The sequence below is a fragment of the Meleagris gallopavo genome, chromosome 14, assembly GCF_905368555.1.
Source record: "Meleagris gallopavo chromosome 14, MGAL_WU_HG_1.1, whole genome shotgun sequence".
NCBI lineage: Eukaryota > Metazoa > Chordata > Aves > Galliformes > Phasianidae > Meleagris > Meleagris gallopavo.
The window spans coordinates 10,476,495-10,496,671 of NC_139417.1; the positions used below are offsets into that span (position 1 = coordinate 10,476,495).

A 20,177-nucleotide genomic window follows, 5' to 3' on the forward strand; every position below is an offset into this window, starting at 1 on the left:
GGGGAAAAGTGATGGGAAAGCAGAGAGTCACTGAGCTGCTCCTCTGGCACCAGCTGAGCAGAGCCAACATTTCACAATCCCTGGGGAGATGGATGGGAAGGGAAACCATTTCAGTGGGCACCTGAATGCAATCAAGCCTCTTCAGCAACAGAAATTACTGTCATCCCTGTGCCGTGCCTCAGCCTTCCAGTGTTGCAAAATCCCTCCTCATGTTATATGCAGGCAGTAGGGTTTCTAATTTAGAAGCTGTGCTGGAACAAGAACAGAAGAGGCATTCAGGGGTGAGGGTTTCATCTGGCACAAGTCTGCAGTCACCAGCGAGATTGCTGCTGTACCTGAAAGCAGCTCCCATCAGAAGCTCTGAGCACTGCTGCTCCTGTTCCCTCAATGACAAGTCCACCTTCTACTATCTCTGGTATGGCCATTTAGATGTAGCAGCTACTAGGATCAACTCAAGGAGAGATCACAAAACCTGTGGAGGAGCAGCCCCCAGCCCAAAGGCAGCAATGCTGGTGCTTGCTCCAGGCAGCCCAGCTGTGCTTAGCACACGGGTGCTGATAAGGAGAGATGCTGGTGCAATGTGGGAAGTAAACGTAAGGAGGAAAACATCAATTAACCTTATCTCCTCACCACTAAAATCAGATAGCAGCATGGGAGCTCTGTCACTAAGCCCTCAGTAGTCAACAAGACACCTCCAGAAGGAGGATGGGCAGAGAGCTCAATGCAGTGAGAACGAAGTCAGACAGAGCCACTTACCTAAGGCACCGACCTCAGGAGACATCTGTCTGCATCTCAGCTGTGAGGAAAAAGTGTTTTCCTGCAAACCAAAGGGACCCATGGGGAGCAGGTGTCATTCAGCAATGACAGCATTCACACTTAGGAAGAGAGAACAGCCAAAAAAAATGAAGTTTACATTAGAATTAGTGTTGGCAGCACTGCTATGAGAGAATGCTCAGAGGAAGGAGAGAGGTTTTAAGTCCTGTCTGTAAAGGCAATGGGGACAAGCACCATTTAGAGTGTGACCAGTTCTGCGTTCTGCGTTCTTGGCAAAGAAAGAGGGTGACAGCTCAGGAGGACTCATCCCCTCTGCTGTGGGCTCTGAGGACAAGAGCTTGATCCAAGTGAGCCCATCTGCACCCAGCACTGGAACAGGAAGGGCAGGAGCAGTGGTAGAGAGTCGTTACCCAGATGATGCCTTTCCTTTGTCTCTTGGAAGGAAGGAATTGGAGACAAGGACAAGACCAAAGAACTGCCAATCTGCAACAGAGCAGCAGTCAAGTACCCGGCTTCCAGCAGAGGCCAAGTTTGGATGCATTGGAGGAAAATCTTCGATAGCATCCCAGTTCCAGGAAGAGTGCAATACGTTGAGTGTTTGCTCATGTTAGGATAGCTACAGAACCATAGCAGGGCAGACAGGCTATTTATAAGTGTATCAGATGTCAGCTAAGCTCTCTGCACTTTCTGCAGAGCACACAAGCCTAATGAGAAGGGACACAGGCAGAGAGGAGCAAATGTGCACAGGTTGAAGAGGTGTCCATTAATACAATACATATCAGGAAGAACAGCAGCTGGCCCCATGCCCAGCACTGCTTACAAGGCCTCTCCAAGCCAAGGAAGATCACTTTACTACCAGCACCGTGAGAAAAAAGGGCTGAGAATGCTGAATTTGGTGGCTGTGCATTATTAGATGGAGAATTGTTTGCCCCTGAAAAAAAGAGGATCCAAACCTATTCATAGATATTTCATTATGCCCTAAGTATGTGGTGTGTAACAAAACAAGAGGCCTGCTAAAGAGTTACTTACCTCTCTCCAAGCCTACTACAAGAGAGCTAAAATAGATCTAAGCACAGTCAAAATATAGTTGTTCCAATTAGTGTTCCAGCTAGCATCTGCTCTTTTTAATTAGTTGAAGCCTGGTTTCATCTGGAGACAGAATTGCTGAGCAGAAGCACGCTGGCTTCTTTTCTGCTTAGCCTGCTCTTCTGATCTCTCTTGGTCTTTGGAAACTTTTTCCCCACTTCACAGAGGCTAGAGCCTCTTGTGCACTCAGTGCTCACAGGTTCTCCATACATTTCATTGCAATCAGCTTCAAATCTGTTTCCAGTAGGGGGAAAACTGAGTTTTTGCAGATGGCCTCCCTACCACGCACACACATCTCTGTGTTTGTGCATTGTTTCATTTACTGATAACTCAGTTTTCTTCTGCCTGCAGGCATTTTTGTTGAGCAGATGCAAGTAGAAGGAGAAGGGCTCCCCAGAACCTGTTAACCTTCCTGTTTTGCTCGAAGGTTGCTGATCCTTCACCTCACCCTTTGTAACACAACCTTTGAGGATCTGCGTGTTTCAGTTGCACACAGATGAATAATTTACAAGCCACGGCTGTTGGAACAAACAAACTCCTGCTCTGCCCTTCTGCTCTGTCCAAGCCCTCGATGGCTGATCTTAAATTTCCCTCACTTTGCTAAAAGCTCCAGGATGTCAGCAGCATTCAGAAACCTTTAAAGGAGAAACTGGTGAGGGAACAGAGTGGCATTGCAGAGCAGCAAACAGCACCCACAGCAAGTATTCCTTTTATCTCTGAGCAGGGCATTGACCTGTTGTACAAATTCTGGGTAGGAAAGCCACTGGCAAGGCAACCTCAGATGTAATATTTACCCAAGAGGAGACATTTCAGTGGAAAACAAACTGCAGGATCTGCTGACATCCTGGTGGAGAAAACAGTGGGCATTCACTCAGGTGCAGTCAATGGGATAGGAACAGGATGTGGAAACTTTCTAGCATTTCCAAGTAACAAGGCTGTCCTTGCATGAGTTTTCACTATCCTTGATTGCAGCTGCACAGCTACAAGATGCCCCATGTGGTATCAGTGCTTCTCTGAGCCTCACAGCTCCACACTTGAAGCAGAGATGCAAACTGGAGGGTCCTGCAAGAAAACAGCCAAGCTGGCACCAAACGTTTACAAACCACTATGACCAGTACCCAGCGATGCCTCATTCCCTGGCAAGAGAAGGTAGATCCTATGAGCTACCCTGGGGATATGAGCCACAATTTTGGATCACAGATAATAGCTCCTGTCAGAGTTTCTCTGGAGCAACAGACAGACAGGATTGAATCAGCTCTGGAGCAAAGTGAATAGCAGGGTTGTTTTTATCTTTAATCCTTTCCACATGAGCAGAAATGGTTTGGAGCCATAAAGCATGTGCTCTCTTTTGCAGCTCTTAGAAATCAGCCTGACCCATGACTTTAGGAATCCTTCTTGTTCTGACCCACATGCCCCTCCGAAGGAACTGTGTGTGCAGGGTGCATGGGATCACCGGTTCCACCACCACAAACAGCAGCTTCACCATCTCCCTAAGCACAGACTGGTACTGACAGAAGCAATTCCACCATCCCATGTCTCTTCCTCAGCCCATCATGGTGAGCAAAATAAAGGGATCTTTTCCTCAGGCAGGGTATTTTTCAGCTGGATTGGTTCCCATGCAGTCACAGCAGCTGTAGTTTTGCCACAAAGCAAGCGCCAGGAAAACGGCTGGAATGGTGCCTTAAGAGCTTAATGTAAAATCATGAAGTTGCAACCTCATGTTCCTGGGTCAATTGTCCCTGCAAATAGCAAGAATTTATAGCCCTGGTTAGGCAAGTCTCTTTGGCTTCAGCTCTGTGGCTCTCTTTACAATGGGCCAAATGCAAACTCCTAGGCCCCAAATGTACTTAGCTTTGAGGGAAAGCTGGAACTATTTTTCGATTTGGGATTAGGGCTAAACAGTTCTTCAGAACTGGCCTTGAAATTGCAACAATATCATTTATTTATATCATTACCAAAGCAAGGCAGTGGGGCCATTCAGGGGCCCAAGGTCAGCCTCCTAGACCTTACCTTCTGTTATTTGGAGAACATCTGAAATCTGCATCCTCAGAGATTTTCAAATCAGCTGGGAAAGGCCTTGGGCAGCCTAAGTTAGCCCTGCTTGGAACAGGAGGTTGGACCTGGGATCAGGAGCTAGCAGAGCCTCACGCAAACACGGCTGAACCACAGAGCAATACCATTTGGGAATGACCACCGAAGGCCTCTGGTCTTCATGTCCGGTGAGGTAGCCCAGGAAGACACTGGGAGTAGGGATCAGTGGCAGGATGACCTGAATAAATCCTGCTCCATCAGCCTGTTTGCCAATATGAAAGCTGAGCTGGCAGGTCTTCTTGCAGAGCAGTCTCTGGGGGCATTTCTCCTTCTAGAGCCAGAGGCTTTTCTTGGTGCTCCTCATGGCTGGAAAACTCACTTATAACATAAAAGGATGGGAAATAAGGGTCACTGAGCCCTGCAATACAAGATTGCTGCCAACCTGTGGCTGGCCTCCAGCTAAAAAAATTCACCTTGAGATAAAATCCCTCCTTGAAGAAAGCTTCAGATGAAGAGAAAGGGTAAGCAGCAGTGCTACTGGCAGACCACAATCAAACAGAGCTGGCCTCGCCACCTCCAGTAGGGCACTTATACCGTATGTGCTATGGACACTCAACGTAGCTCCCTTCCTCCTGCCTTGAGTGCTACCCTGGAAACTGACTCTGATTTGCCTTTCTTCCTCTTGGGATGCTCTGGGTTCTGCAGATGCACTGTTCAGCAGGAAACAGAAGAACAAGAGCTCCAGAGAAAAAAAATAACCACCAATCCATGTGGTGTTTCTGTGCCATTTGCTGTTAGTTAGGTTGCTCCCCTTGTGTGGTGTGTATCAGAGCTCACTTTGAAGAAATTGAAGTGAAAAAACTTAAACAAGTGAGTCTCCTTGAGAAGACTCCAGGCAATGGGGAGATGGCTGCTCAGTGACCTGTGCAGTATCCTGGGTACACAGGGAGTTTCCTGTAAAGATAAGACTACAAAGGAATATTTATTTACCGAGATACTTCTTTAGCTTTCATCTCTGGCAGCGTTTCTCAATCAGCCGTTTCAAAATGTTTTGCCAACACTAATTAACCCTCACAGCACCTCTGGGGTAGGGATCAGCATCCCCATTGTCAGAAAAGGAGGAGAGAAGGCAAGCAACTCCCTCCAAGGAATCATAGAATCACTCATGTTGGAAGGGACCTCAAGGATCATCAAGTCCAACCGCAGCCTAACCATAGTACCCTAACTCTAACAACCCTCTGCTAAATCGTATCTCTGAGCACCACATCCAAACGGCTCTTAAACACATCCAGGGACGGTGACTCAACCACCTCCCTGGGGAGCCTATTCCAATGTTTAACCACCCTTTCTATAAAGAAGTGTTTCCTAACGTCCAACCTAAACTTACCCTGGCGCAACTTGAGGCCATTTCCCCTCGTCTTGTCATCTGTCACCAGTGAGAAGAGACCTACCCTGCTCTCACTGTAAGCACCTTTCAGGTACTGGAAGAGAATAATAAGGTCTCCCCTTAGCCGCCTCTTCCCCAGACTAAACAGCCCCAGCTCCCTCAGCCTCTCCTCATAGGGCTGATTTTCCAAGCCCTTCACTAGCCTCGTTGCCCTTCTCTGGACCTGCTCCAGTACCTCCACGTCCTTTCTGTACTGAGGTGCCCAAAACTGAACATAGTACTCGAGGTGAGGCCTCACCAATGCCAAGTACAGGGGCAGGATGACTTCCCTAGTCCTGCTCACCACACCATTCCTGATACAAGCCAGGATGCCATTGGCCTTCTTGGCCACCAGGGCACACTGCTGGCTCATGTTCAGCCAACTGTCCATCAGATCACCAAGGTCCCTTTCCATCAGGCAGCTTTCCAGACACACCTCTCTAAGCCTGTAGGGTTGCCTGGCGTTGTTGTGACCAAAATGCAGGACCCAACACTTGGCCCTATTGAAACTCATGCCGTTAACTTTGGCCCAGTCTGTCCAGGTCCCTCTGCATTGCCCTTCTCCCCTCTGGCAGATCAACACTCCCTCCCAGCTTGCTGTCATCTGCAAACTTACTGAGGGTGCACTCAATCCCCTCATCAAGACCATCAATGAAGATGTTTAACAGAAGCGGCCCCAGTACTGAGCCTTGGGGTACACCGCTCGTGACCAGCCACCAACTAGATCCAACTCCATTGACCACGACTCTTTGGCCCGGCCATCCAGCCAGTGCTTCACCCAGCAGAGCATACACCCATTCAGACCATGGGGACCAGGAAGAAATAAAGGGAGCAAAGAAATAAACATATCACAGAATCATTAAGGTTGGAAAAGATCTCTAAGATCATCTAGTCCAAATGTACACCTATCACCAATATTGCCCACTAAGCCATGTCCCTAAGTACCACACCTACACGGGTCTTGAACAACTCCAGAGACTGCAACTCCACCATCTCCACCCACGTCTTCATTTGGAGACAAGAATATCCTGCAGTCCCAAGTCTATGCCATAACAAAACCTTCTCCTAAAGGCCCCCAGATCTGCAGACATCATCCTGTTGGAAACACAAGAGGCAATCCTCAACTCTTATCATGCAAACAGCTTGTCTTCCCCAGATCTACATCAGGGAAGCACAGACCAGGCATTTAATAAGACCCAAAATGCAGTGCCCTGAAGCTATACTGCACAACCAGAAATCCCTAATGAGCTACAGCACCAGTCAGCTGCACAGCCTATGCCACCAAGCAGCCTTTCCCATGATGTGCACATGATATTTATTCCATTCATTAACCAAGTTAATGGTGGCTAAGAATAGACCCCAGATGTCCTTCTAGCCTTAAAAACTTCTTTGCCCTCAAGGAAACACAAAAGCTTAAGTGGCTTATGGCACGTTGGGGATACGAGCCACCAACACCATGAGAAGCTTCCACATTACCAAATATTCCCAAAACACATTTCTGATTTTAAATAATCCCTGTTCCAGTTTTGGGAAATCAGAGTTTAGCACAAAACAGAGCAATGGATATATAGATATCTACACGATGTAGGGATTAGGCCAGACAGAGCTGTAGCTGTTCCAATGCCTTCGTTCTCTATGTTATCTGTTTCTGTGATAGCTACTACTGCAAATTTGTAATCCTGTAATAAACTGGTATTTATGAACAAAGGGCATTTGATATTACACCTTTAGAAAAATGCATGTTAAGTACAATTTACTCCTAAATTATTTTTTTTGGTAATGGAAATTATTCTACAGTCTTATTTTTGATACATACTCCCAATACATCTGGGAAATTTCCTAAAATACATAAAAAAAAATCCTATGATTTTTGTATCAGTGCTAAGAATCAAAGTACTCATGTACAGAATAAAGATTTTTTTTTTCCTCTGTAAGCATTTCCCTTCTGTTGCCTAAATCCAATCTCTTGATAATCAGCAATCACGGAAAAGAATTAAAACAATCAAATGGGATTTTGCACTTATAGAAAAGTGTGCTATTTATTGCATGACTTATTCAGATGGAAAAAACTGTTTGAAAACCTATCTGTAAATAAAGGAAACTGCTATTTTGGAAAGCCAAAATTATTTTAATAGAGAATCTAAAGAAGAATATGATCCATTTGGAATTGATTTGGTCTTCTCTGAAGCAGGAAAGAGAAAATACAGAAACCGAAGATCGTTTCCTCCTTAAAACGCATTACTTTCCTCAACTAATAGTTTATCAAGTCATATAGAATCATAAAATTGTTTAGATTGGAAAAGACCACTAAGACCATCCAATCCAACCATCCCCACCATGCCCACTGACCACATCTCTCAGAGCCACATCTCTACAGTTCTTGAACACCCCCAGGGACGGTGACTCCACCACTCCCTGGGCAGCCCGTGCCAGTGACTAAAAACTGCAGTCACTTCCACTGTCAGAGGGCTCCATCTCCCAGTTCCACATCCCAGTGCTTTATTGTGGAGATGGGGTTAAGCACCTGAGCCCCTTTTCTACCTGAGAACTTAGGGATGCATGGAAATACCTGTATCGTGATGCTTCTCACTGCAGCTGACCCTGTGAGCCTTCTCTCTGTTGCACCAGGCCAGGAACGCTTGTCCCAGACGCAGGGAGCCCAGCTACACGTGTCACCCAGCAGCAGGAGTGCAGGTTTCTATGGCAGCACAAACAGAATATCAACAGCACAGTGCCAGCCGTGTCCATGCCTCTGTCCCCGTCCAACCACGGCTGTGAGGAGCGTGGAGTCCATGGGGTGAGAAGCCAAAAAATAATGGGGGGAGGGCACCTACATCATTTTCTTTTGTTGTCAGTGTCGGATGTAACGCTGTGCTCAGACAAGAGGAGGCAGCGGGCGTCTCATGGGAGATCTCAGGCGTTAGCAGTCTCTGCCTCTGTGTGTGAGCTGGGGTTGTGCAGGGGAACAGGGCACATCTGTGGGATAGTGCCCCGCAGATCCAAACTTGGAATCACTTCCCTCCTCTGCAAGTTCCAGCACTGTGTATTATTTGAGTACAAAACACGAGCTTGTCGTGTACTCTGGGAAGATGGTGGATGAATCTTCTGTCATTTTTAGAATTGTTTGCACGTTTACTTGGTTATTCTGTGTTGTTTTTTTTCTTTTTTTTTTTTTCCTGCTGCACAGCAGCTTGATGAAAGGGAAAAATCACTGAATAACTGTTTCTGTAGATTAAAACCCTGAATGCTTTATCTGATTTACGTCCTGCTGGACACTGATGTGTAGCTACTGAAGCATAAAAATGTAAGAGGCAGTGAGATATATATGCCAAATGATTCCAGCAACAAAGCAGTTTCTATTTGCATTATAGAGTGTAATAATTGTAATTAGCACAACCAGTGCTTCTGCAGCTTTTGGAATTGTTTCCAAAGTGCTGTGCAAACAATCTATTAGAAAAATCAACCATCTCAGACCAAGAATGTCTTCATAAAGTGAATATTTATAAAGTTGATCTTAGAAACAGCTCTGTATCCTTTGCTAAAGGTAATATAAAGTGCTTTTTATTTCAGGAAGCTTCACTGACAGATTATTTCCCACCTGCCAGTATCCTCTGCCTAGTCCTGCTTTCCAGTCCTATTCCTTGTGGCAGAAATCGGAACAACCCCGTGGAACAGTAAGGTTTTTATGGGAAGGCTTTTGGGTTACAGAAGTCAAGCTGTGCTCTAAGAGGGCCAAACACTCAGGTGTTTGCTACAATCACCCCACATATTTCACAAAGTGTATTCACCAAACACTGCTTTTGGGAAGGCTTTTGGAGTGGGTACTTCAAGACCAGAAAAGGAGAGAGAAAACATTGGGGTGCATTACAAACTGCTTTAGTTCTACCTCAGACTGTGTCTCACCAGTGCTGAAAGTCTGACACCTGAAGAATAAGACACTAATTGGGCAGCTACAGAAACACAGCCAACAGGAAACGCATCGCACCAAGGACATACAGGGAAATTAGGCCAGATGAGTTTAGCTCAAAATACATAAAAACTGGAGGCTGTTCAGAGCAAATAATGATGCTTTAAAATAGCCTTAAAACTAGCTCAAGCGGAAGAGGATATTTTCTGCTGTGCTTACGGTTGTGTGGATCAGGAATACAGCAGCAGAATTACATCAACTGAACCAGTACCAGGACTCTGCCTTTTTTGATTCAAGGATAACTGTAACAATGATCTATCTGTTCTCTGTGAATGAGATCATTACAATTATGCCTTTTCCCCTAGGACCTGCAGCAAAGACTACAAAGGAGACTGGTTTCAGAGAAACTAAAAACTAACTTTTGTCGCTTTGCCAGCCTAAAATTAAACGCGACCAAATCTCCTACAGCATGTCTGTGCTGTCCAGCAATCATTCAGCCTTATCACAAGAAACCCACAGCACTTACAGTGCTGGAACAACTTCTGGTAAGAGCTTCAGGGAGTAAAATTGTTGCTTGTGAACCAGCAACGTGCAGACAAAAGTGTGGGTTTGGATCAGAATTGGAGCTCGGTGGTTAAGATTCAGAATGCCTCGAGGTCCATTGCTGCTGTAAAACCTCACTGCATCAGTCTCCGGTAGGTCCCAGTTGATTAATTTGTTTATGGTTTTCTTTGGGCCAGAGTCAATGATGCCATCTGTATATGAAGAGTCAGTCTGTGAGAGTCTCTCTTCTAAACCTGGAATGGAAACCTACCTTGTGTCAGGTAAGGTCATGATGCTCCAGCAGCTTTCTGTTCTTTGGTCAGAGAGGTCTGTGTTCATACTCTTCTACCCATGATCAGATAAGATAGGCTCCCAAAAGCTTCAGTAAGTGTTCTGCCCGAGGAAAACAGTGAACAAAGACTTCAGTAAATGAGGTAGGGTACGGGAAGAGAGAATGCAAAGGAACGCAGCTCTTGGCTTTGTCACTAACAGCTCTGCAGAAGGGCAAAGGAATGAATCTTCCTTCTGATAGATCTCCTAGTACAGCCAAGGTCTGAGGTCCTTACTCCCTTTTTCTTGATCACTCAGATACTAATTTGAGCTTGAGCATCTATCAAAGTTGATTTTATATCCCATCATGAAATCATGAAGCCAAGTATCTCCTTGCATAGGGGTGAACAGTGCCCTGCTCTCCAGAATCAGGCCTGGCTAAAGCTTTCCTACAGATAGGAAAACTACAGATAAACTAATTGTCTTCAAGCTTTGACAACTGACTAAGGGCTTAAGCTTATATTAACAGTAATGACTTATATCTTAAATTCACCTCACTGCCTCTCCCGAGAAGACCACATGCCTACCAGTAACAAGAGACCCAGGTGGCATTTAGTATATTGAGGTTTCTAATCATGGGTTTAGTTTGTTAAATGCTAATATTAAATGTTAAAGTGAGCAGTCAATTGCCACCAACCAGAAGCCAACTCAAGAGACGTGTTGCCATGATGCAGCAGATCAGAGTCCCTTTGCACTAGGTTCTGACATCCTGCCTTGTATCTTCTACATCCTTGTCTATTCCTTGCAGAATTCCCAGAAGAGGATGAAGAATCCATTTACAAAAATCCATTTACAGTTCCTCCAGATATTGATATTTTTGCAATAAGGAACAAGGAAAGAAAAAAGGCAAAGGAGGTATGTTTGTTCTTTACACCCACGTGTTACTCAAGGGGTCCACTAGGGCAGGCAACCAACCAATGTAAAACCAGACCAAGGATAAGAAATACATGCATAAGAAAAACAATACCTGCTAAATTCAGCTCAGATTCCCCCTTATCAGCTACAAATTCACTGAGATCCATGATGTGAGATTAACCTTACACAGAGCAGTGTGAGCGCAGAGCTGCTAGTTGCTATCGCACAACCTACACACTATCATTTTGCTTCCATACTCAAAGGTAGGTTTGCCACTTTCTCCTGTTCCTGGAGAAGATGCTTGCTAGTGCTGCTAGTGCTGATTCTCTACAGAAAGTTTTGGTGCAAGATCTCTCTCCTTCCAGTTCAACAGGCCTAGGAAAAAGGAGAACATGGGCTTCACGACTTAAGTTTCTCTCCATAAAACAGTGAATTACAACCCAACAGAGCTGGGTCTCTGGAATGTCTCTTTCTTCCTTATTTCCACTGAGAATTTTCTCTAGGGCACATGATCCAGCAACACTGGGAAATCACAGAGAGGTTATGATGTCTCAGAGAGGCCTAAGCATTGATGCAGCTGCAGAAGCCAAACAGTGATGTGAAAGCAAGAGGTCTTTGTTACTAAATCACAAAGGGAAGCCTCCCAACAAGCTTATGCAAGCCTCCTCAGCTGACTGATAATTTGATTTTAGCTTGGGTTCAAGGTCACTAAGTAAGTATGGGGAAGGACTCAGCAGGAAGGGCACCAAGGATGTCCGCTGGGCAATGCCCTTAGCACACAAACTGTACAGAGAGCAACGAATTACAGACTTCAGCCCATGTGAAAGCACTGAGCACGAACAACATTTCACCTTCCAGAAAGCTTTGGAGTGGGTTTCAAGAAACTCTCTTAACCCAGACTTGGGCATTTAGATCAGCAGGTTATTAGTAGCTACAAATTTCTAGACTGTGAATGAACACTTGATGTCATTAAAAACCACAGCAGACAAAACAGATTATCAATTTGTCCACATAACTGACTTCTTATAGGAACGTGAAAAGATGAAGACCATGAAAATTCATGAGAAAATGACTTACTCCGTTAAAAACAAGGCAAAGGAAAAAGGGTTTAGGAAAGCTTTGCAAAAGGAAGAGGAAGAAGAAAACAGAAAACAGGCAACAGACGAAGAGAGACTGAAAGCTCTTCAGGAATGTCTTTCATGGAAGATAGCCATTAAAAAAGGTAGGAAGTGATTCCTGTCTTTGTAGCAGTGATATTCAGCTGAAGAGCAGCCTAAATCCAAAATCAAAAAGGGGATGGGATTGGCAGTTAGCTCTAGCTGACCTTGGTGAGCTCCTATAGGCACAGTAGTTATCTGCTTCACCTTGATAGCCTGTATGTGGCTCAGCTGTATCCATATCATGCTTTTACATTTGCAGCAGATGTCACATCACCAGGGCAGCCTGGGTTCCAGCATCCCCTGGGCTTCCACAATAGCTGTGAGCCCTGTGAGGCAGCACAGAAATCAGCTGAGAGCTTGCAGGACCTCGTGTCATAAGGACGTCTTTACTAAGCTGACCTGGAGCTGGATTTTGGTGGACATGAACCTATCGTTTTCTGCCTTTGGCAGAGGAGTAGCTTTGCCATTAATGTCTAGAGAACCAAATTTGATCTTTGTAAGGACAAGATTCTCCCCTCAATTCTACATGTTTTTACAGAGTCCATTTGAAACTGATCAAAACCAATGTCAAAATGGTATTAAAATAATCAGTTTTGCTAGCTTCAGTGCCAACCACATCCATGCTTATAGCTGCTACCATATTCACTGCTCTTTGCATCACCATATTTCTCCCTGTAGTCTGATGAATTTTTTGTCTTCATTTCAGATTATCCATTAGAAAAAGAAACTTTCCGTGACTACATAAATGACAGAAGAGAGATATTTTTACTTGAGGTACTTGGTTTTCTTTAAATGAGCAGAGAGTAACATTCTTAATTATCCTTCATTGTTGCCATGGGTTTTTGTTTGTTTTCAAGAGACCCATTGCCTAGAGGTTACATCAGCAGGGCATATATCAGATCTCACTAACTTGATTGTCCAAGCCATGTGTTAAAAACACTTGTAGTCTACAGACCGTCAGTCCACTAAGAAATGAAATAGGTCATTCACATCACCCAGTGGCTGCCATCCAATTATTTCCCCCTTAATTTGCAAAATACACACATATACTGACCTTCTGGCTTTTGCTCGCCTCATATAATTTATTCCTGAGAGCCATTATGAAATTAAAATAACGTTGGAATATCCCCATTATTCATCTCTATTGTTGTGTTATAACACTGCTGAGTCATCTTTGTCACTGCTTATTTGTTGTGTTACTTCTGAAATACCTCCTGATCTCTATGTGCCTAGTTTGCACTAAGACATGTCTTGATTTGAATCATTACCCTCTGCCAACAACTAAAAGGCAAGAAGGTAACCAAGAACAAAGCCAAACCAACACACCTTTGGTATTAACCAATCACTGTGACCATGTTATCTTTTGGGTTCATTTCAGTATGCCATAGCCGTAAAGAGAGAAGAGATTCAAAAGTTGGAGAACATAGCAAAGAAAGAGAAAAGAAAATTGGAAAAGGCTGAATACAACCTGGAAAAGGATATTGCCACATTTGATGAGTTCCTGAAGGAGAACCATAAAAGCTCCATTCAAGCCCTGAAAATGTAATGGAAGTTGAGGGAACCATCCATGCAACTCTTTTGCGTTGGATAAAGGAGGTTTTTCACTTGACATTTCCCAGAGGGTTTTGGATAGCATCCAACTCAGATTCCCTGCATCTGGGTTTTTCCCAGAGTTACAGTCCTGGTAGCATTTTCTCTCCACACATTCAATGAAAGAGAGGAAGGAACCAGTAGCTGGGGAATCCCCTCATTACTGAAGCCTTCAATTTGTCTGCAGTGAAGAATCCACCATTGTTCCCGCCACTTCTCACAATACTTACAACAGGCAGACTCTTCTCCCTAACCCCTCACAGCAGGAACAGTCCCCGAAGCAAAGCAAGCTGGGCATTTTGGCCCATTACATAAAGGCAGAGCAGAAACTGATGCTTAGCAGCAGGCAAATTAGGAACACCCTGACCTGGAAGTGCTGCTGGACCCCATGCTCCCTTTGCCAAAGCAGGGCCTTCAGGCAGGAGACAAGTGTCACTGATGATATGTCTTTACCTACAATAGAGAGGTTTCTAGGGTTCCTCCCCATCTTTTTATCCATGTTACATGCATCTCAGCTCGCTACCTCTTTATTGCTAAACTGTTTTGTGGCTCATTTTGCTGTATTTTTCTCTAGTGCTGAAAAAGAATCTGCAGTGAAAGCAAAGAAAATAGTAGAGATCCATGCAATTAGTTCCCAAATAATGAGCCTCCAAAGGTAAGAATCACACACTATCCCTGCCTAGCCTTTACTAGTCCCTGCAACATAGAGAGGTTCACATTTATCTCCGTGCGCACATGAGGACACAAGCTCCCTGTCCCTTCTCTAGGTGTAGTTGAGCATCAAGGGTTAAAAAGAACCCGCTCAGACAGGGGCTTTCCTCCCTGCTAACAAACTGCCCGCTTTTCCCACCCCAGTGATATAACCAGATTTGAGAATTCTCTGCGAGAGTACAAGATGTACAGAGACTTCCTCTATCAGCTATCTCCAAAAGAATGGCAGGAGGAATATGAAAAAAAGCATGAAAAGAAGTTGAAAACAGCATCCAAAGCTGACAAAGAAAGTGCCTCAGAGAAGGGTAAGTGCCGTGGCAGAGCTGCCCACTCCTCTACAGGGCAGCCTTATGCTCCAAGTGTCCATCTCCTCTTGTGTCCAGGCCATGGTCTGACTATTGGGATGAATATAAGAGGTATAGATGTGCCAATTTCTCTGCTGTCTGCAGAAAGTTTGAACTCAAGTTTATCATCTGGGACCAGACCATGGCTCAAAAGTCTCCTGAAACCTCTCACAACAGAAAATCCGTAAGTACTTGACCAAAAACAACAACAACAACAACAACAACAACAACAACCCAACCTCAACAAACTTAAATAATAAAGAGAGCACTCAACTGACTGGGAGTTTGGTACAGAGGAAACCTACTCCTCAAAGTAGGACCTGGGCACTGTCCTGGAGCAAAGCTTCTCTGTGCCCTGTTTGTGGCTGAGTTTCTGGTTCACGCTGTTGGCCACAGTCAGCTGTTCGGTCATCAGTGGAGGACCAAGGACACAGTAGACATTGCATTTGCCATCTTCTTTCAGTAATAGGCCGCAGGCAGTAAGAGGCATCCGTACCACAGACAGGGTCACCCCTCACACGAAAGCACTGCCATTACTGGGCTGCTGCCACATGGCAGCAGCAATGTGGACACAGGTGGGCCTGGCACTATGGGGGACACAAATTGAGGTTTTCGCCCCTCCTGTGGGCCAAAGTTACAGCTCCTGCTGATCCCTCAGCAGCCCACAGACAAGAGGAGCCATACTTGTGAATGCTCCAGAGACTGTTCAGCAGCAAACGGCCAATACGGGAAGCTGCCAGCTACCTGCAGCTGGAGCCAGAGGCTGCTTGTAGGTGTCAGCATTGGCTGTTTGCCTCACTCCCCGTAATATTAACAAGGTCTCTTTTGAGTTGTCGTTTCTCTGAGGGCCTGATAACACAAAATGCTTTTTCAGAAATTCACCGGAGGATCAAGAGAGTGAAGCCTGCTCGGATGAAGATGAGGTCAGAAGCCTTACACTGAAATATTTAACTTTGTCCTGTGTCACATTACTGATTTCCATCACCTTCTAACCATTTTTTGTGGGGTTGAGGTGTTACCATAGCCAAGAACTATATGTTTATATATGTATGAATATTCATGGTTTTAGCAAGCCTTATTTTAAATATTTTGGCTTAGCTTTTCTCCTCTCTTATCTGAAATCCTACCATCATTTCAAAGCTCCCCACCCTGCAACAAGATATGATCACAATAGGAGGCGTTGGGATTAATGAAGTTTTCACTATATCCAAAAGGGAAGATTTCTCACTCAAATGTTTGCAACACTTTTTGCTCCCCAAAATGCAACCTGAAATGAGCCTTACCACCTGCTTTTCTTGAGTTCACCACATTGGCTGTTAAGGACAAATCTCAAATCTCACCACTAGGCGAGGGTCTGCTCGGTAATATCCCTTAAGTAAGCACATTTAATTGGGGTCACATAGCAGTGCTTGGGGGCTGTGCCTGACTGTCCTGCTGGGGGAAAACCACAAATAACTCCAGTAAGCAAAGGCACCAGGGGGCATTTCCCTCGTTCCTCTCACCCAGATTTACATTTTCATCTGGAATAGAGAGAAAAGGATCACAAAAACATTTTATTTTGATATTGAACGGTTTCTACATTCCAAAAACCATGGAAACGTCTCTTTTTGAGAGTGAGCTCCAAATTACATGTTATTTAGGCAACGTTTCTGTAGAAAAATAATACCTTTTTCAATACTGACCAATACTGTTAAACAACACATGCAAGCTTTAGGGCACTTTCTTCAAATCAAAGCAGCAGAACAAGGATGAGCTGAGGACAAAGCCTCCAGGTTTACGTAGTTATGTTTGCGTGGGCAGAGAAAGAACAGCTGGGATCAGGAGCACAGGCGAGGCCCTTACCTTGCTTGTAGCCTTACTGCAACACTACACAAGCAGTTATTTATAGATATCACACATTTTCTGTTCCAGGAGCCTGAGCTGTATTTTACTGACCCCCAACAACTGCTGTCTATTTTCTCGGAGATGGAGGAACAGAATTTCTCCTACCTCTGTAATTTCCAGGAGATACAGAAAGAAATGAACGAGCTTCAACACATCTTCATCAACACACAAAAAAGGAAGTGAGTGTGATCCTGTGGTGAATGGTGGGAGGGGGGTCCCTATGCCCTAACTTTCAAACAGTCCTTTGTGTTGGAAGGGTCCCTTAAAGGCCATCAGTCCAACTCCCCTGCAATGCACAGGGACACCCACAGCTCCATCAGGAGCTCAGAGCCCATCCAGCCTGACCTTGGCTGTCTGCAGGGAAGGGGCACCACCACCTCTCTGGGCAGCCTGTGCCAGTGCCTCACCACATTTATTGTAAAGAATTTCTTCCCTATCAGAAGCAGTGTACTCACACCTTGGTGCACAGCCCTGAAGGCACAGGCTGGGAAGCTGATGTGTGTAGCACTGGGGGATGTAAGCCAGGAAGGATGGTGTAATTCTTCTAAGGAAAGATCAAAGGCAGAACAAGGCTCATCCTGAGAGATCCAGACCAGCGCCTGTTTTGACTCTAATCCTTCCTAAAGGAAGGCAGCCGAGACCCAAGTGTGAGTGTAGATGGCAGGTAGACACACCTATTCTCATTTGAAGCGCCTCCCATTTGAAGTGAGTCCTTTTAAACGGAATCTGCTTCCCACACTGACTCGTCACAAAACCTACAGCATTACTTAGCTGTGCTCCCTCTCCCCCCACACACAGTAACTGCTATCCCGGAAAAACCCAATCTGCTCTCAGCCGAGGTGCAAGTCGCCCAGAAATGGGGTGTAGTGATGCTTCCACCTACCGGCAGCAGCGGGGACAATCTGGGTGGAAGCAGCAGAGGAATCAGATGTTTTGAGAATACTGTTTTCCAAACAGCTCCTCTCTCTTCTGACCCAGGGATCGGGAAACAGCACAGCTGAAAGAAGTTTTGCTCACCTTGAAATCCACTGTCACCAAATTGGAAGAGAGAACAGCAGACCTGAAGCTCAAAGTTCAAGACTTTTCCTCAGAACATAGAGCTGATGTCCAGGTACACCCCAAGGTCGAGGTACAGTGGGATAAGCACAGCCATGAGCTGCTCCTCCAGCCATAGCCATCCATCCCAGGCACTGCTTCTCAGTTTGCTTAGCAAGCAATCAAGTTCTAAGAGAAAGCATTCTGGTTTCCTTCTCTATTCTTTTAGAGGGATATAGTGATTCTAACCAGGCAGGATCCAGCTGGTGCATCTCACTGTGTCTCCTCTTTTCTCTAGGATAAAATGCTTGCAAGCTTGAGAAAAAAGGTGCGGGAGGTCTATGGTCACTGCATTGGAGAAAGCAGGGAAGGCATGGAGACAGTGGAGATGCTAGCAGCAATAGAAAAAAAGCTCATTGAGTTACTGGACAACCTGGAAAGAATTCCACCTGCAAAGATAGCAGAGATTGAAAAAGCCAAGAAAAGAGAACAGAGAATGAGGTAAGACAAGAACTCCTAGAACGGAGGCCTCTATTTTTAACTACTGACAATCAAAATCAAAGCCCCTGAAAGAGCCAAATTTGTCAGATCAACCTAGGAAACATTAACAGTAATCTGAAAGCCCAGAGGACCCACATCCCAATTTAGCCGTCTGATAATTTCACACTCCCAGTGCTTGCAACTCTCGCTCAGCAAGCAGCAGCCCAGAGCTGCATTAGGAGAAGCCAGGAAAGTGCCTGTATCATGAATGGGAGGGCAAGATCTGGAAGAAGAAAATGTCTTCTGTGCAAATTCAGTGAGAATCATAGTTTTGAGAAGACAATTTGAATTAATAATATTTGAACTGATTGAACAAAAAATGACTCCTCTGTTTAAGACTATGTGGCACTTGTAAGCAATGCCAGCTTTCATATGTTTCTTCTACAGATCTCTGCAGTTTAAATTGTTCTTCTTAATTAAAAAAGGAGTCAATTAACACAACAAATTTATGTTCCTAGACATTGCATTGGCTCTGTTACACAAATGGAAGTTCCCATGCAAACAGCAAAGACTTAACTGAGGAGATGACCGTATCTGGCCATCCCTGGGTAAATCAGATTTATTCAAGAAAAGTAGTTTGAGAATTTAAAGCCAAAGTGACGTTTTCCTTCTACTTCTTTCTCTGAGTCTTTCTCCGCCTTTATGGTAAAAAGGATGTGACACTTCCTCCCTACATTCTGTGAATGATTTTGTACTCTTCACTTACAAAAGAAATGTGGCCCTGGAGACACCCATGGTCAGGCTGGACGGGGTCTGAGGACTTGATGGAGCTGTGGATGTCCCTGTTCATTGCAAGGAGTTGGACTAATGGCCTTTAAGTGTCCCTTCCAATTAAAATGACTTTGTGATTTGATGAAGCAAGACACACTTATTCTGTTCTGGGGATGGAACAGAAGAATCTGTGAAGGAATCTGACCAAACCTTGGCCCCTACCCGCCTCCAAAAATCAAAACAAAAGAGTAACAAAACAAAAATCTTCAAAAAGCATTTAAAACCCAGCATCATCTATATCCAAATCCCTGCGTTCCAGTGGTCTTACACTGTTAGACAAGGAATGGGTCAAAAGCATATTTGTATATCTGTCCAATTCCAACCTCCTTTTTTTGCTCCCTTCAAAAGGCTGAGAGAGGAAAAGGAACAACAGCAGAAGCAGCTGCAGGAGGAGAAACTGCAACGGGCCCTGGAGAGAGCACAGGCACTCACACAGAAAAAGGTAAGCGCAGCGATCCATAGGAGCACACCTCACCTCTGAGCCCACTTCGGGGAAGATGGGGCACCCAAACACCAGGCATTAAATGGGGGAGGGACTCAACCCTGCCAGGAAAATAGCTAGCAAGGAGCACAGTCCCCAGCAGCAAGAGAACCCTACAGCACGCGTGATTCATGGTGCTTCTCTAACAAACACATGCTGCCTCTTTCTCCACAGACTGGCAGAAGGCTGATGTTCCGTTCCAGCCCACCTGCCAGGAAGGAAAAGAAAAAGCACAGCCAAGAACAAAGCGATAAGGAGAAAGAAGAAATACTGTACTATTTCACTTGACAGCACAGCTTTTGCTACTTTACGTAGGGTTGATAGCACTCTAGAAAAAGGTTTCTGTAGCTCCAGTCTGAGCTTAAGCTATTTGCAGTGTGAGAACTTCATAGCCTCATGAAACTCCTTCTACCTCTGCAAGACCCAAAGGAAAGGAGCGTCAGGCAACCACTCGTTGTTTTTCTTAACTAAGGAAATAAAATAAAATGCTCTTAATTTGCTTCTTTGGCTCCTGCTAGCAACGCTTTTCTCATTCAGTTCTTGATGCAAATAGCTCTATCCCTAAAAACCTGACCAGTGTCCTGGGTAACAATTTTGCCATGGCACAACTAAGCCAAGCACTTACCATTTACTATAACCACAAATTAGGTGAACAGCTATAAAATGAAGTCTCTGCCTTAATCTGAAGGATGGATTGGTGGACTCCACT

At 44.9% G+C, this 20,177-nt stretch overlaps 2 protein-coding genes across 7 annotated transcripts in view; one reads left to right on the forward strand and one right to left on the reverse strand.

The window, feature by feature from the left end:
- Positions 1 to 8,019, reverse strand: part of KLF15 (KLF transcription factor 15) — a 32,364-nt gene extending 24,345 nt beyond the window's left edge. Inside the window, exon 1 of one of the 2 annotated variants that reach the window (XM_019620129.3) lies at positions 7,887 to 8,019. The gene's annotated coding sequence lies outside the window, so the exon portion shown is untranslated. The remainder of the gene's footprint in view (positions 1 to 7,886) is intronic. The other variant, XM_085235928.1, reaches the window with a different exon arrangement.
- CFAP100 (cilia and flagella associated protein 100) lies at positions 7,993 to 19,963 on the forward strand. Of its 5 annotated transcripts, none has more exons than XM_085235927.1 (17): positions 7,993 to 8,114; positions 8,888 to 8,991; positions 9,590 to 9,769; positions 9,965 to 10,048; positions 10,846 to 10,952; positions 11,982 to 12,174; positions 12,819 to 12,886; positions 13,491 to 13,654; positions 14,277 to 14,357; positions 14,558 to 14,718; positions 14,863 to 14,941; positions 15,632 to 15,680; positions 16,669 to 16,820; positions 17,620 to 17,752; positions 17,975 to 18,177; positions 19,336 to 19,429; positions 19,643 to 19,963. In XM_085235927.1, the coding sequence occupies exons 3-17, from the start codon at positions 9,694 to 9,696 to the stop codon at positions 19,754 to 19,756; spliced, it is 1,758 nt and encodes a 585-aa protein (XP_085092053.1). In that variant the 5' UTR covers positions 7,993 to 8,114; positions 8,888 to 8,991; positions 9,590 to 9,693; the 3' UTR covers positions 19,757 to 19,963. The 5 variants fall into 5 exon arrangements, with proteins under 5 accessions (XP_085092053.1, XP_085092050.1, XP_085092049.1 ...); XM_085235926.1 differs by having other exon boundaries at positions 7,994 to 8,114; positions 14,797 to 14,941; XM_085235924.1 differs by having other exon boundaries at positions 8,888 to 8,996; positions 14,558 to 14,941.
- The last annotated feature ends 214 nt before the right edge of the window (positions 19,964 to 20,177 follow it).

Coding starts and splice junctions, on each gene's coding strand:
- CFAP100 (XM_085235924.1), top strand. CDS start 9,694: ATGTCTGTGCTGTCCAGCAATCATTCAGCCTTATCACAAGAAACCCAC. Junction 10,953..11,981: donor AAAGAAAAAAGGCAAAGGAG/GTATGTTTGTTC, acceptor GACTTCTTATAG/GAACGTGAAAAGATGAAGAC. Junction 19,430..19,642: donor AGGCACTCACACAGAAAAAG/GTAAGCGCAGCG, acceptor CTTTCTCCACAG/ACTGGCAGAAGGCTGATGTT.